Source organism: Passer montanus, unplaced genomic scaffold (assembly GCF_014805655.1).
Source record: "Passer montanus isolate IOZ18808 unplaced genomic scaffold, ASM1480565v1 scaffold45, whole genome shotgun sequence".
Classification (NCBI taxonomy): domain Eukaryota; kingdom Metazoa; phylum Chordata; class Aves; order Passeriformes; family Passeridae; genus Passer; species Passer montanus.
In genome coordinates, this window is record NW_024369373.1 from 6,615,208 (window position 1) to 6,632,649 (window position 17,442).

At 42.6% G+C, this 17,442-nt stretch overlaps 1 protein-coding gene across 1 annotated transcript in view; it reads right to left on the reverse strand.

Moving 5' to 3' along the window:
* Window positions 1-488: 488 nt before the first annotated feature.
* The window catches only part of SMPD3 (sphingomyelin phosphodiesterase 3), a 103,472-nt gene continuing 86,518 nt past the window's right edge, over window positions 489-17,442 (reverse strand). The window contains exons 4-8 of the mRNA XM_039721502.1: window positions 16,306-16,461; window positions 12,163-12,252; window positions 11,282-11,345; window positions 5,852-6,014; window positions 489-4,988 (exon numbers count right to left, since the gene is read on the reverse strand). Of these exons, the coding sequence (XP_039577436.1) occupies window positions 4,887-4,988; window positions 5,852-6,014; window positions 11,282-11,345; window positions 12,163-12,252; window positions 16,306-16,461 (575 nt within the window). The 3' untranslated portion in view covers window positions 489-4,886. The remainder of the gene's footprint in view (window positions 4,989-5,851; window positions 6,015-11,281; window positions 11,346-12,162; window positions 12,253-16,305; window positions 16,462-17,442) is intronic.

The following is a 17,442-nucleotide window of genomic DNA, read 5'->3' on the forward strand; positions in this document are numbered from 1 at the left end:
TGGGAAGACTGAAGCAGTTAAATGGATTCTTTTCTCTTGACACTGTTCTGTTAAATCAAAAATTGTACAGGGGGTGTGGTGTGTGGTTTTTATCTTTGGCTGGACAGCACAGAGATGAGAAGCTGCTCTCCCTGAGCTCAGGGGCCAGGTCACTGTTGTGGTTCTCAGCTGTGCTCCTGCAGCCTGCCCTGTTCTGCAGTCTGGGCAGAGCTTTGTCCCTAAAGCAGGGACAGGCTGTGAGATGCATGGGAATGCTCTGCAGGAAGGCTGCACCCCTGGAAAACTGCTCAGGGGCTCTGGGGGGCAGTGGAGGGGGAGTTAAAAGGACTCATTTCTTTCATCCTGTGTTTTCTGCAGGTTCACTACAGCAGGTGTAGCACAGTGAGCTGTACTTGACCCACCCACCAGACTGTGCTTTGGAGTCAGATCTGTGTTGGTGACATCAGACTCCACATCACAAAACCAGAGAAAGTGACAGCAAAGAATCATTTGAGCCTTGAAATTTTATTATCTTGTTTGCATCAACCAGTTATTCCTTTCAGCACCAGTAAAAGACAAAAACCCCTCCATATTGTTTAAAATACCTTGTTTTTATCAGGTCTGTGATTGTGGTTTTCTTGCAGGTAAAGAAACCAATGAAAATATTTAAATTTTTCCTTTTTTTAATACATTTATAACAAAATGTCAGAAGGTGTGTGCTTACCATATAAAAACATTAGGTTCCAGAAGGATACAATACCGAAAAATCATTGAAATAAAAAAGGTTATTCTTATTACAGGACTTCTAAACCTCAGCAATAATACAAGTCTTTAAAAGCATCAAGATTATATTTAAAACAAAATGGCATGGAAAAGTGAGACCTTCAGTAACAATTTGACCCTTGTAATGGATAAAATTGGGAGGTTTTCAAAGTGCTTGAATTGTATTTCTGTCCTCATCCTGTGGTGCCAGGAGGAGGCAAAACTGTTTCATTTCTGAGCTGATGATATGTGCTGACACTGCTGTGCTGCTGTGTGAACCAGGGTAGCTCACACACCAAACTGGGGACATCTGACCACCAAACAAATGCCATTTAAAAAACCCCTTATTGGAATTGTATGTTCCTTAAATCTCACTGTCTTACCCAACAAGAATGCCTGAGGGTCTAGCCAGACTCACTGAGAGTGTTTCTGGGATCAAACTCATGATACTGGGACAAGGCAGGTGAGCTCCTTCTGCAGCCAGCAGGACACACCACCTCGGGCTGCAGGCTTCTCCTGGAGCCAGGCTCTGGCAGTTTCTGTTTGGGGGCTTTAGGCAGCTTCTACCAAGTGTCCAGGCTGGGATGGAGTAAATCTGGGCACCACTGAATGAATCAAATGCCTTTTCCCCCAGCATGAGGCTGGGTGCACCTCCCTGGGCTCAGTGGTTCCATCTCTAGGGTGTGTTTTTGAAGTGATCTAAATTTACCAACTTTGTCAGGACCTGACACCTTCAAAACTCCTGAAAATGCTTGGTTTTCAACTGTCCTCTTTGAGCCTTTAGTTCACCTGTTCTAGAAGTGCTGTTGTAAAATGCAAACTGAACATGAGAAACAGGAGATGTTACCTAGCTTTTATAAAAAGATGACACTTCATCTGCAGTATCCCTGGTGAGGGGCAGGTAATAAACCAAGCACAGTCTTATCAGTCACTTCTTGAAGAAGCCTGAAATCCCAGTACCAAGTGGGATAAGCATAGAGTAAGCTTAACGTGATTTCTTATAATAGTCTACTTATAAATTGGGTCATGCTATCCATAAGCAAAGTAGGATTGACATCTGAAAAAGCTTTCCAGGGTTTGGTCTCATGGGTGTGGTCTCTTTACCCCCCCCCTTTTTTTAATGCAAATATTTTATTCTATAGTGTCTGCCTAAGGCCTGTGATGGTTGATATCGTGCCAGGACAGGCATTGTCTGAGTGGACTCTGTGGGGTGTTGGATGGAACTGTGGTGGCTGGAGTGGTGCAGGAAAAACTCCTTTTTCTCCTGGAGGTCACTGTGGTGGAAGGGGAACTGTTCATTCCAGCTCACTGCTACAGACACTCTCTGACCCCTGCAAGCATTGCCAAGGCAGCAGAAGGCACAGGGTCAATGCAAAAACCCAGGAGCCTCTGCACAGTGGTGCCACAATGCTGAACCTCCCAGCATCACTCCCTTGCAAAGCCACATCCCCAAGACAGTAAATTAGAGCTACTTAACTGGTTAAATGTGTGTGCATTGTGTGAGAGAACATTTTACAACTAGCCAGTTCTTGAGCACTGAGGAACTAGGAACATCAAAATCTAAAACAGTTTGCTTCAAATTTGAAAAAAACATTTCTTAGCATATCTCAAAAAGTTGATGAAAGTGGCTGATTTTTCAGTCAGCACAAAGTCACAGAACAAATTTTAAAGTAATTTAGACCATGTTAGTTAGTAAATAATGTAACATTGTTTGGCAGTAGTTTTATGTTTGTATCCCACACAGTGTCAAATTCAGCTCCTGCAACTGATACTTGGTGAAATTGATATCAAATTTTAATTTACATTGTTAGGAAAACTATTAAAAATACTGTACCTTGTAGTTAGTCTTACTACTGAGAAATATCTGCTGGACAGCACACAAATTGCTACTGGTACTGTTTGGGTTTTTTAAAAAATATTAATAAAATACAAGCAAGGTAGAAAACAGGATTAAAAAGCATTGGTTTGGGTACAAGTTCTTCTGAATTGACTGGAGCAATAAGAAACCCGAAAAACACATTGCACATACGTGCACCCTCTGTATAAAGACAGACATACAAAGTGGGAAACTGGTGGTGCACTGGGGTAGTACACTAAAGTCTCTGATTCTGTAAACTTGAATTCCTAATTTTATAAAAAGGGGAACTGAGTCTGGTTCCATTTTTGAGTCCCCACGGGTTACACTTCAGACTACCCCACGGTTTGGCACAGTACACTTTTAAGAGGCAGTCTCTGCTGAAGGAACCCCAGGGCTGGAAAACGAGGCATAAAATGTGTCAAGACCAGGTGCAGAGGGAGAGTGTGAGCAGTGGCCTTGCTGCCTCCTTGGAATCAGCCAATACTGTTAGTCCTGTACTCTCATGACTACTACAAGTTTTGCTATTTGCAAAATCAGATCTAAGTACAAGTTCTGTTGTTTACTGTAGCTAACTAAGCAAGTACCAGAAGCTGTGCAGACTGAGATTTCTAATTTAGATCTATTCTGATTTAGCTCAAGCTGATTCACAGCAAGTGTAAACTAAACCAAAACAAGAGCATCCTCAGGAGTCTGTGGGCAGCATAACTAAAACAGGTTACTTAATGGAGTACATCTAATATTGGGTTAACTCTTCGTAACACAGGGGATTTGTAATGCAAGAGGAAATAAAACTAAACTAGAACAGGAAATAGGCAGAAGAAACTAAGTGAGGGTGAAAACAGAAGGGGTCCAATTGTTCTCCCAACAACACAAACCCTCTGAAATTAAATCCCTAAAAAAATGCCAAGTCTAATTATGGACCTGATTCTCAGGTTTTCATTATTTTTGTTAAGGTTACAGAGGCTGGGTAGGTCAGGTCATGGGGACAAGATGGCAGAGGGGAGCCCCACATTTGAAGAGCTTAATGGAAAGAACTATGATTCAGGTGGCAAGACCCCCATTCAAGTCTGTGGGTGCATAACAAATGGAGAATCATGTCTCACAGACATCAAAGCAGCCTCTGTTCCTGGGAAGCAGTTTCCTAAGGCCAAGAGTCACAGTTCTATTCTCTACTCTCCTTCTGGCCCCGTTCCACTTCCCCTTTAAGTGTACTGATTCCTTTAGAAAATGGTCAGGTTATTCTGCCTTATCAGTCATTCACTGTTCTACAGCTTTTCCCCCCCAAATGTCACTTATGTTTATTTTTACTCTATATCTAGCATGCATTTTACAATTCATTTCCCACTTACCCTTTCTAGCTAAGGCAGAATGTTGGCTCTGGTGTTACCAATGCTACTACAGGAATCTATTCACTCTACTGTAACATACATATCCCATACCATAATTCAGAACTGTCCCACACATGGGAAAGAAAAGACATTACAGGGAAACTACTTCTTCTTAAGGGAATTGAAAAGCTGAAGGCCTGATTCTGGAGTCATCATTCAGACAAAAGAGTTCATAATTTCAGTGGGAACACAGCTGGAATAAGGGTGGGACTGCGTTCTTGAAGTCTCAATTCCAAATCTTAATTATCCTTAAATCAGACAGGAAGATACTGGTCGGCTAATTGAAGAGAGTTGTTTGGTTTAAGGTCTACCTGTATGACAGAAGGGTTTCCAGTCCCAGGAGGCTTTGGCTGGGCCTGGTTGTGCCCTCCCTTCCCTGCTGCCAGGTTTCTCTGCCCGGTTCCTCCCGGTGCATGCAGTGCGGGCGCATGCGGCTGCTGCGAGCACGACTACAACTGTCACAGGCTAAAGAAAGAGAACAAGCTGCGGCTTCGTAGTTAGACAAAGAAATGATGCAAAAAACCATTGAGCAGCACTAACTCACAGACTAAGTACAAACTAAATTGTGCTATATATTAGTATAAAAACATGTTTTAGTAAGAATGGCACTGGTTCAGAAGGAATTAGGACTTCCATCTTGGTTCCGTTCGGTCCACAGTGAAAGCATTGTAGTACAGGCCTGCCCTGTTGCCTGAGCCACTTGTGACAGTGGCTTTTGGCCACAGCCCCTTCCATTTATTCCCTTTTTAGATCCACATTGTTAGTACTTTCTGGGAGTAGCCCAGGTCAGGTCTGGTCATCTTTCCTAACGTGGCACCAGAATAGTTCATTCTTATCCTCTGATATTTTTGAAATATCATTCGTGTTTCCCTCTTTTAACCTCTCAGAGCTGGTCAGTTTTAAGGGTCATCCTCTCCCGTAGACACCACGAGACGCATTGCTACTGGAAGGTGGTCAGTCATGCCTGCCAGCTGGGTGATAAAGCTGAACTCCTCCACTTCCTGCAGAAGGAGAACAAAAGTAAGATAAGGAGCTGAAAAATCAGTCTGTCATTCCACACATCAGAACTCGGTCTCTTTGAACTACCTTAGTGTGTTATAGAGGTGTGGGCCAGCCTGGTTTGGCTGGGCTGAGGGGAGCTGCCACTGGGGGCATGGCAGTGTGCTGCAGAGGGTGAGGTGAGCCACTCGTGCAGCTGAGCTGCTCTGGATGAAATCTGTTGTACCTCTTCTTTCCTTTTACAGCAACATCTCTGTTGTTCCAGACAGACTCATCTGCAGTGCTGCAGTGGGTGATCCATGTGCAGGATATGGTAAATACAGAGGATATTATATTTATTATTAATGTTAAATATATTATTAAATATAGTGGATAGGCTTCTTGTTTTCATCATGGAACTCTGTAAGGCAACGCCCTACACTAGAAAGCAGACTGCACCCTACAAGTTCTCTCTCTGGGTACTCCCTCATGTCATCTTCTGCCTACACAGAATTGTTGCAGAATTGCAACTTAGGTAGGTTTATATAGGCATAAAAGAACATCCAGACACTTGAAAGCATTAAAAAATATTCAGATTGCAGGCACAGGAAAAGCATCAGGCAAAACAGGTAGGCAAAAGCTTAAAAGGAGTGAAATCAAGGTTGGTTGGTTGGTTGGTTGTTTTAGAGGAGCAGTACATCTACCGGTGCTGCTGCTGGAATTTTCAAACTCTACTTTGTAATGTAGTACCTTTACAAACATGGTACCTGCATGCAGGTCCTCCCAGGAGTATGGGTGCGTGTTAATCCAAGCAGAACAGGCTGCAGTGCCATTCAGAGAAGTGTGTTGTGCAAGTTACAGCCTTTTTGGCAGCTCTGAAACTCACCACTTTCCATTCCAGGTAGAGACCTTCTTCAGTGTAGAGCATATAGTCAATCCTCCTCCCGTTTCCCTTCAGTGATGCCTTCCTCCCCTTCTGACTGGAACCATGGTTCTTGCTGGTGGGATAGACTAAGTATCCTTTCCTCCCTTCTTCACTTTCCAGCACCCTGGTTCATGAAAAAAAACAAACAAAGCAAGTTTTAATTTTAAATGCTTGCTCATTCTGGCCATTTACGCCTTACCCAGGGTTCTCTCCAGATCCCTGGTAAGGATAACCCCAGTCCCAAAGGACTGTTAAACCTGTAAAGCACATCTTTTTCCAAATGTGATTTCCAGTATGAGGCTGCTCTAACTGCTGACAGTGCTCTTAAAGCCCCGTGGCAGGCTTGGTATTACTGGTGCTGTCCTGGAGCTCCCTTGGAGCCAGGAGCACAAAACTGAGAGGGGAGCCTGCTATCAGTGCTGTGAGGCAGCTCAGAGCCCCTCTGCTGAAAGTGGCAGAGGAGGAAGTTGTTTCCTGGATTGTTTTTACAAACCTGAGCACTTTGATGCAAACCTCTCCATTCTGATGAGACCAGCTCCTGAAATTACAGCACCCAGCCTTACAGACAGGTATGGGTGAGGACTGGTTTGCAGGAACACACATCTGGGCACATGGTGGGTGCTTTTGAGCAGGTTTCAGCATCAGATTACTGTCTTGGATCCCAAGCTCTTCCTTCACTAGAAATGACAGCCTAATTTGCTTGATTCCTGTCTGTGACACTGCAAACTCCTCCACATGCAGGAGTCACTCAGCAGGTGTGTTAGCACTGCCCCCACCCTGCAGGGAGATTACCTAGCTCAAGGCCACATACAGAACCACTCAAAACTGAGAATTGGTTTTCTAGGTACCAGTCTTGTGTTCAAGGAAATAAGATGCTGCTCTCCCATTAAAATACTTATTTTGGGTGCTTAAACATTACCTGTAGGTTTTAAGCAGAAGACTATTAAAGCCCTGAGCAACTCAATCTAACTTTGAACTGAGCCCAGCTTTGAACGTGACCTTGGACCACATACCCTACAAGGGTCCCTGTCACTGTTTTTACAGTAATCCTGTGCTCCTCTGTGCTGGTTTGCTGTCGTGTTGGATTTTGAGGGAAACTTGTTTTACCCTCCTGTGTTCTATTTAAAAGCTGCCCAAGGAGCAGCAAGGGGAGCAGCCCAGCTGTGCGAGCAAAGCCAGACTGGACCCACCCGTGCCAGGGTTTGTGCCCAGGTGACATCAAGTCCAGCACAGGTGAGTGGCACAGCCCTCACTGACAGGGGCTGCTCAGGCTGTGGTTTTGCTGAATCTGCCTTAAAACACAAACTTTCAAAACCACCTCCTCAAAATCTCCTTGCTTTACTCACCTGCCCTAACCTGAGCTCAGGGTTCTGTGGTTTCCCTTGCTAGAGCTGATTTTGCCATTAAGCTGCATCATCAACTCCTGCAGGAGAAACACTGAGCCATGTACTTGGGTCCCAGCAGGCACAAAGCCTAATTTCACCTTGGAGAAAAGATCTTTTTGATCACCTGGTTTTTAAGACTTGACTTGGATGGGTTTTTTGGGACTGGGTTCAGGAGGTTTTAATGCACACATGTGGGAGTACAGAATGGAGGAAAAACAAGGGACAAGCACTCGTGGTATGTTTTAATGTGTGAGGTTCAGAGGGTTGCTTTGTCAGATTTTGGGATTTTGGAAGGACCTGAATGGTGGCAGAGGGGACCCAGCACTGGCTACAGCTGATTAGGTCTCAGTAGTGTAATAATCTCTAAGTTTGGGTCAGTTGGTACTTTTGAGGTGCACTTTATGTACTGCAGCAGATAACAATGACAAACTGATCATGTAGTCATTTTATCAAAACTTAACTCCCCTTTGGACTTATGGAGGTATTGAAGGTTCTTAGAGCTTATTGTAATCAGTTTATGAAAGTAAACTTTCTTTTATGTGTTGCTTTTTTTAATCATAACTCACATTAAATTAGTTTATTGTCTGCACCCCATTTTGATTCTCCAAAGAGCTCTTGCAAATGATTCACTTCCTTAGATTGTTTTTCTAGGTTCAAGGAAGCAAGCTCTTTGATGGTACTGACCTCTTTCAAAAATTGTATTTATATTTGGCAAAGCTAATTAAGTAACAAAACAGAAGAAACTGCTGATTAGCTCTGCAGCACTACTGCAAAAAAATCTTATTTGCATTAGTTTAAGACATGAATTTGTTTCAGCTTCAGTTGTCTTTTAAAAAGTCTGTGAGTGCTGGGTATTCACCTAACTGCACAAGTGCTCGTTGAAGGGAGATATTAATTTCAAATACATGTGGGAAGCAAATTGTAAATGTGTATGCATGTGCTGCTGCTGAGAACTTGCCCCTCTCTGAGCACAGGGGTTTGCTGTTTGTCTCTCCGGGAAGCTGACACAAGTACAGGACAGCCATGCTGACAGGCAAACCCTGACCATTGGAGGGAACATTTCTAATCATGACTGAGCACAACTAAACCAATTTTATCAGAGTAACTGTCTTGATTCTTAGGATACAAAGAAAGGGAGGATGAAATAATTGGCACTTTGTTTTTCCCTGACAGGGTTTCAGTCCCAAATACCCCAGAGCTGGAGTGTGAAAGCCCCATCCCTGTTCTTGGTTGTGTGGTGCTGACCCAGCTGCAGTGAAGGAGCACCAAGAGCAGTGACTGCAAGGGAGCCCTAAAGCAGAACTCCCTGATCCCAAACCTCCAGGGAGCAGCTCTCATTCTGGCCAGGAGCACCTGAGCTAGGGAAGACTTTTCTCACTGGTACTGAAGCCTTTAGCCCAGCACTGTGAGCCCCTGTCCAGCAGAGGAGATTGGAAAAAATTGCATTTAAATTTTTTCTTAGCTGTGCTGCAATGTGCTCTCCTAGGCCTGCCTCTGGTCAGGGTTCAGAGATAAAACTGGCTTTATTCCAGGGCTTAACTTAAAGATGACAATTAACTCTGTGAGATGGGATTATTTGTGTGCATTTCTTGAAGACTTTCTGAGCAGAAGCTTGTGCGTCTTCCAGGACTGTGGCAGGGCCCAGGTTGTTGCATCTCACTAATTAATTGTTTGATAATTATAAATAACTTGCTCATTACTTGTACCAGGTCTGTTCTAGTCTGATGTTTTACGTACACTGTGCTTAACACAAAAGACATGGCTAAGAACGAGTTGTTCTGCTGCTTTTATGGCCTATTTATTTTAGTAATTTTACTTAATTTTATTTATAAACTAGAGAAGAGTGCTGATGAAGAAATAATTCTCTGGATAGCTGACATTGCCAATTTAAATGTCTGTATAGCTTTATCAAGGTTTATTATGGAAAAATTTGAGAATGGATCAATTCTAGGCAGTACCCTGCTTTGCTGTGTATGTGAACAATATTTGTTAGCTAGATAGTGCCCCCCAGCCACTGTGCTATTTGACATTTAAATGTCTTTAAAGCCCAGATTCCATTAATTGCTTTAAATTTCATGGAATTTCCTTGCAAATCCCCTGTTTGCCAGTCCTTTGCAGAGACAGCAGGACAGGCTCCCTCAGCCTCTCATGGAAACCATGGCTCTGCAATACATGAGCACCTCCACAGAATGCACACATGCAGAGCCTGTCCCCTGCAGAGCTGCAGAAAGAGCCAGGGGGATTTACAGTCCCATGGAGGGTTATTTCATCAGTGCAAAAGAACTATAACATATTGCAGAAAATTGAAAGCCAACTTAGCAGGCAAGAAGCCTTATGTATATTCTGCTCCCAGCACTCAGGGCTATTTTTCATTTGTCACAGCCAGAGGTGCTGTGCATGCCCAGAGGTAGCAGAAGTAATATTCTTAATTTGTTATTGATTATTTGATGGCTCTCTATTTAATCAGTCATGTATTTGTCAGAGGAACATAATTGCTGAATACAAGTAACTCTTCAGGGAATAAAACATAATACCCCAAAAGGAATTTTGTGACACATTGTCTGAAGAGGCCACTTTAAAACACAGGGTTTTGGTTTGGTTTGGTTTTCTTAGGGGATGAAGTGTTTAGGTTTTGTTTTGGTGTTTTGTTTTGTTTTTTTAAATGCTCCAAACCTGCTCTTGGAGGCATAAAATATAATGTTACACCCACATACAGATTTGCATTAGCAAACTTGATTGTAGAGCCAAATTACCTTATTTTTGCTTTCCAGAAATCCCTTTCACATGTACTAAAGTTATGTTTTTCATGTGTGAATAGAAATGTCTGGAAATTTTGTGATCTCTCAAATGAGCAAAGTAGGATTTGCTGTAAATTTTTTTTATTTTGGATGTAAACTAAAGCCAAACCTGATGCCTAGAATTTAATTTCTTTAGAAAGAAACCTTCAGGGTGTGGCCTCAATGCATTCAATGAAGTGTCCATCTATGCCATGAAGTGTACTGTGCTTGGTGAGAATTACATCAACTTCCTATAATGTACCATTTCTATTATGTGTGTCAACAGAAACATCTGGACTGACTTCTTAATTTAAATAACTTTACCTCTGTAGTATATTTTGGTAATGCATAGGTAGAACATCTTTTATTAGTCATGATGCTGAGGTATTTATTTAGCACAGTAAACTTGCCTTCATGGTAGAGAAGGTGACAAAAGGATTGTCACATTCATTAAGTGCTGCTCTACAATGTACAAAGCTTATAAATTTCTCTCCACTGGTATATTATTTAACACACAGGTATTCAAGAAATTTATCTTAAGACTTATGTTAATTAAGATTTTTTTGTATTTCTTGTAACTCCCCTAGCTCAAACCACAGGCAGCTGTTTCTCAGTGTCAAACACTCTTTAGAGGTGAAGCTGCAGTAGTACCACTGGAAGATCCTGAGCCATATTTTTAGTTCTGTGTGCTGTGCAGTTTAATTCCTCTCTGTATTTGTGAGCTGGTGTTTTAGGTGTATTGAGCTCTGCAGTGAATGGGTAACTCAGTGGTTGTTGGGCTGGGGGTGGTGTTTTAAACTTTGTGGGGTTTTTGTTTGAGGAAAACTAGATTTTCTTTTTGCTGCCCTTTGCAGTGCTGTGACCTCAGAACTGGCTGCCTGCAGAGATTTCAGACAAGCTGTCCATGCACTCTTTTTGGGAATGCTAGGAGTTTCTTGTGCTATGGGCCTGCCCAGGTAAGACCAGCTCTGGGGACAGACAGACACTGCCTGCAGCTCTCTCATCTTTTTACCCACTGAAGCCAACCCCATCTGACTTGGAGACCCAGCCCTTTTCCTGCCCCCTTTAGCCTCTTCCGCAAACACCCTTGGGTAAAAATTAGGTTATTTGTTTTGTTTTCAGTCCAAAAAATACCTCTCAGTCTGAACATCTGAAATGTTAAACAGCAAGAAATGAACTTGCTTTATACAGAACTGTCTAAAACATGTGGAAAGTTAGGAATTGCATACTTCTGTAGGTTATCTGGGGTGCACACTTCTTCATCATACAATCCTTCAGGATCCAACAGGGTACCTGTGAACAGAAAGGGAGATGTGAGTGTCCCAGCTCCTGGGATGTGCCTCTTGGGAAGCCTGCAGAGGCACAGGTGTGTGATGGAGAGGGGACTGCTCTGAGAGCAGTGTGTTCACTTCTCTCTCTGGACCTCCCTACTACCTGACACCTTGCAGCTGTCTCCACACTTCCACTTTCTCAGCCCCCATGACTCTAATGACTTTCTCCTACCACAGAGTAAAGCCTCATTATTAAAAAGTTCTACTTAACTTTAGTATCTTCACAGTTATTAAAGCCCCTCTGGAGAAAGTATTAATTCCTGTTCTAAAATTTCAGCGAGTTCAACTGAGTCTCACCAGGTATTAATAACTCAGAGTTCCAGGAAATCTTTTGTAATACAAATCTTACAAGTTCATGGAGTTGATTTGCTTTGTTACATCCTCACTGGCAGTATTTACTGAGCACCAAATGGAACACTGAGCAGAAGCTGCAGGCTTTCACTGCATGCACAAAGTACAGAAACAACGAATTGGCTGCCTTCCCCTCCAAGTAATCTAGAGATTATTTTAAAGGTAGAATATTTGGGGAAGGCATTCAGGTAGCTTGATGCATGACATCTAGAATGTGGAAAGCAGTTCAAGATCTCTGTTTGGTGCTTAATTATCATTCCACAAGGTATTGTTAAGGTCTATAAAATTTATGGCATAGAAATACCCCTTATAAATATTTGTCCTCCACCAAACTCTTACTGCTGGTCAGCTGAAGCAGCTGCTGCTTAGGGCAGGCTGTGGGTGGCAGAAGGGAGGTGTTCCCACACTGGGAGCTGGAGAAGCCTTACCGATTGCCCAAGGCTTATCCTCCCCAGGACCAACTCGACACGGGTCTTTGTAGTGTGTAAACAGAGAGTGCTGTTGCTCCAGCTTGTCCTCTGCAAGGAAAAAACAACCCAGGAAAAGGCACATCAGCTCCTGTTTGTGAACCTGTGCACAGCTCTGTGTTCTGCCACAAGAGCAACACCAAACCCTCATTTTCCCTCAGCAGGAGAATCCTAAATACAAAAGTTTGATTTGAGTCACTTCAGCCACAGCTTTACTGCACAGCAGGATCTTGCCTCTGTCAGAAATTCCAGCAAATGCTTGCTATTAACAATGCTTTCCTGTGCTTTCTTAAAAAGTCTTTTCAGTGGAAGATATTTTTGGTAGTTTTCAGCTCTAAGCTAAAGTGAAAGTTTTTCAGTGCATCTCCCCCCTCTGCCACTGCCATTGTTTGCTTACACAGTACAAAATTCTTTTTGAGATAAAACACCCAGAGGAGAGCTGGGCTGGCTTCCCAATGGCAAAGGCAATGCCTGTTTGTGGGCATATTCACACATCTCAGTAAATTTGAAGATAAAGCCTTGTGCTTTCTTTGCTTCAGAAAAATTCACTGACGGAATGTTTTCCAAGCTATAACAGATCAGAGAAAGGACAGGCAATTGATAATTTGCTTGGGATGTTATCTACAGCATTAAAGCCATTCTGAACATAATCAGCATGACTATCAAACTTTAAATTAAATTCTTCCTACTTGCTACTGTGCTCCTTGCATTGAAAGCATACAGCACATCAAGCTCCAAGGATCATTTGGTAAGAAATCCCACAAAACTGCACACACCAGCATTTCAGACCCTGAGCAAACCAGCAGGTTCCAGTTCTGTGAGTGCTGCTTATCAGCACAATCACCATAGCTGGGAAAGAAACTGGAACCTGAAAGTGCCAACAGCTACAATTCCACTGTTAAATGGCAAAGAAACCGCAAACAGCTCCTGAAAACTTCCTCACAGCATTTACAGCTTTTACAAGGCTGAAACATCTTAGCAATACTTGAAGGCTCTCTCTTGGGAGAATATTCACCTGAATTTGGAGCTGCCGCTGCTGCTGCTGTTGTGTATTTGTCACTGTCTATGCCAAGAGCACGTGTGAAAATGGGAAATAAAGTCCAAACCAAAACTCTGAACTGTGAGCTGTGTCTCTTAGAGCCCAGCTCACACACCAAGGATCCCATCAAATCTCCTCATGTAAAATGCTGGTCTTGCCAAGGAAGAAGCTGCTGATCTCTGGCTGAACACAAAGGTGGAGTGAAGCAGTGCTGTGCTCACAGCTGTCGGCTCATTTGCCATTTTGTTATTCAGAGTTTTTAGTGTAGCTGACTGACAGTTCATCTGTCTCATTACATCTTCCCACCCAGCTCTTAGTCTTGAGAACATCCTCAGAACTGCAAGATTGAAAAACTAATTTTTCAGGGAATCCTGTACTTGTAGCAGATGATTGGAAGACTGACCTTCCCTAAGTTCTGCCACGTGGGCAACACAGAGAATTGCTCTTTCTCTCAGAGCAGCCAATTGGTTTGTCTAATGTTTATGGAAAAGTAGAAGATTAAATCTTTGCCATTTTTCATTTCTCCGGGTTTTCCCTTGTTGTATCATATATCTACATAATCTCCCTCAAAACCAAGATAGATTTAAAAATATTAATTTACAGCTGTGGGTCTGACCATGACAAGTCACAACTGATGACACAAAACTTTGCCCATCTGATTGGAAGGCTTTTTTTTTCTTATTCTAAAAGGTTTAAAAACATAATAGACTTTTACACAAGTCAGTCCAAAGCAACATAACAGCAAAGAACTTTCTGATAACATTCCCACTAAGTGTGAATTCCCTGTACAAATGCTGCCATAATGTTCTGTAAAGCTGGAGGAGAAAACTGAGTTGCAGAAAATTTGTCATAAGCATAAGGTCACTCATGGACCTAAAGATCTTTGAAAACTGTACTGTCAATATAACTAAGAATAGAAGCTTGGTATTCACTGAAACATTAATTAGCTGCTGTATCAGTCTGTGGAGTGGGGAAGGATACAGAAAATCACAAAGAGAATTACAGGAAGCTAATTATTGCTTTAAAAAAACTTAAGATACTCAATTAACCTATAATGCTAGCAAATGTCCCTAAAACAATGAGTAATATAAAAAGGGAGGAGAGAACTTTAAAACATTGCATTACAGTACATATGGAAAGAAAAAAAATTAAAAAATAGCCAGCTTAATTCCAGTTTCCAGGCTGGGTGCATTTTAAAGGGGAGGGTGATGTAAATATGCATCACAGAGAGCAAAGATAAAATTAATTTTTATAACCCATTTTTCAATCCTCTTTAGCAGTAGTTTACAGCTATTATTTGCAAAAGCAAATTGTTATTTTTGCTTTGTCATTCAAAAGACAGCTCAGAATTACATTAATTATGCTCTGTGCTTCTTGTGAAAGATCTTGGGTAGAGTGCCAACACTTCTCAGGTGGAGAGTGCTGACCATATGTTCTACCTCACAGCTTCACTCCCATCTCTCTCTCCTCGTGCTGCAGAGCCCATTCACTCTCCGTTTGTGATCTGACTGGCCAGTCTCCCATTTCGTTTGCAGCAGCTTGTTTATTTCCTTGATGGACACCTTTGCCTGCAGGCCACTGCATCCAGCCAACAGGATGGAAGTGAGATGGTCAGAGGGCAGCAGAGGTGTCTCTTTGTGTCCCAGCTCTGCCTTGCCTGGCGCTGCTGCGGCTCCTCAGCCTTTGGGGAGCTTGGGCAGATGGAGAGCTGCTACTGACCATTCCCTTCCTGTATTCCCTCAAAACCTCCCCACCTCTGCTGCATTATTCTGCACCCTGTGATGTGTTTGTCTGCCTGCAGCGTTCTGTGGTCACTGCCACTCACTGCTCCCCTCACCAGAGAGAGCACGGCAGCACTGGGACCATTCTGAGTTGTGATGGATTTCCTGTTTGTACATATGAGCTGGAAATGAGTGAGAGAAGGGCTGGGGTTTGGGCTGCTGGTCCTTTCTACCAAACTTTGCTAAAATCCTCCATTTCATGTGTTTGATACAAATAATGAGATTAGAGGTAACAGTTTGGGGGTTTTTAGCTCAGACAGTGCTTTTTGTTAAAATTGCTTCTGGTGCAGGTGTTGCTCCCTACCTCAGTTACCTGAGATTTATAAAAACTACAGAATCCACTGGGTGCTGTTGCCCAATTCACCTGTTCATCCACAAACCCTGCTCTGAACTGTTGAATCCCACTTTGGGTGGGATTTGGCTGCAGCCTGAGCTGCCCTGGGCAGTGTCCCTGTGATGAGCCCTCCCTGTGCCTGCCCCGTGCTCTCTGTGTGGCAGCATTTCAGTGGTGGCCCCTCAGCCCAGCCTCTGATCCATGTGCCAGCTCCAGCTGGAGCTCTGCTGGGTGCCTGAGCTGGACAGAGCAGGGAGGCACAGAGGCTACACAGACACACCACTCTGCACCCCACACTGGCAGTTTAACTGTTACACAGCATAATATTCATGTTTGGAAAAAGCTTCCATCTCTGTGAGCTCACCACCCATTAATTAGGGTTTTGTGGATTTCTTTTTCTAGTATCCTCAGCATCCAATTAAAAGAAAAAACCAAATTTCTTAAAATAAAAAAACTCAAAAGTACATAGCATCAGTTAATTTTTTTTCCAAGACTGATTCACCAAAGTTGAATTCTCTCTGCAGCATTAGTCTCCTATGTCTGTATATATGTACTACCAAATTACTTTTAGCTGCATGAATTTACTACTTTTTTGCCACAAAAATCCCATACATGTCTCTCATCAGTAACTAAAACTGTTGAACTATGTCTACCTAATTCAAATAAAGTTAAACCACTGGATGGGTCCCCATTATTGCTACCACATGTCACAAATTATTGCTTTTTGTGCCTTAATAATTCCACAGACCTCATGGCATGAGCCAAGGGGAGTAGCTCACACTCAAAGCTCATACCTATTTTAGAAGTGTCTGCAGCAATTAAGTTTTCCTAGCAAAAGCCAGTCATAATTTATTATATAGTCATATACTGCTATAACCCACAGGGATCAAGGACATTTCTATTCATTTTCAGGACTGGCAGACACCAGGAAAAGGCAAACCTTGTCTTACCAGAGGAGCAGTTATCAAAGTTGAGATCTCCACAGAGTACATCAAAAGCCACCAGCTCCTCTGGATTGGCTGTACTGGAGGAGGAGGTAGATTTTCTGAATTCAGACAGCCAATCTTGAAGCATATCCAGTTGCTCACATCGAACAGTTGTGTCTCCTGTAGCAAACAAACAACCAAAACAAGGAGTCAGACCTCCTGCTAGAATGTTACTCAGCCACATAGGGGTTGCTGAGCTATTGGCAGACATGCTGAGAAAAAGGCTGCAGGATAAGAAATGGTGTGGCCAGAAGGGCATCTGTTAGAGCTGAGCCTGTTGGGAGCTCCATCAGGACTCTCACTTTTTGATGATTTGAAGTGTCTCCTCCTGGAGCCAGGCATGGCTGAAGAAATGAGAGGAGAAGTTCTCTGTGCTGCAGACAAGCACCCAAAACAATGATGTTTCTTGTCATGAGAGAATCCAATGCACTATGTTTATAATCAGGAATTCAAGTTAAAATCCTACTTCAGATAGAACTAGACAGTATGGTCTGGGGTAAATCACTTGATCTTGCTTTGCTTCCTAATTTTTAAAAAGGAAGAGTTTAGCTTTCAAGTGTAAATAGTAAATACACATAAATGGTACATTTCAGCTTACTTGTACTGTAGTAATCCATCTGAGGGAAGGTCAGCCTGTTTATGCTCAAGAGGAGAATGCCTAAACTGGAAGTATTTTTTCATATTTTTAAAGGTACATGTTGGAAACAGGTTTAGGTAGGTGGAAATCCAGAAATAAAGAACAGGATTCTTTCCACCAGTTCTGGGGAGTTACACCAGGATGTGCCCTGTTCTGCATGGAAGAGCTGAGGTTGATTGGTTGCCAAATGGAACCATCTGACACATAAAACAGCTCTTTAATTACAGCAACTAACCACACTTAACTTCAAGCACATCAGGTGACATGAAGTCTAACAAGAAATGATTACTGACTCTCTCTTACAATGAATACAGCAAATCATTTTGATGTGGACAAAGGAGCAGAAAGATACATTCTAGAAACAATTCTTTACCATATTGTCTTTCCTTTTGTTTTGTTTTCATTGTCCCTAGAGTTAACAGCTAAAAAAATTCTTGTTTCTGACTTTTAAAGATATATCAAGT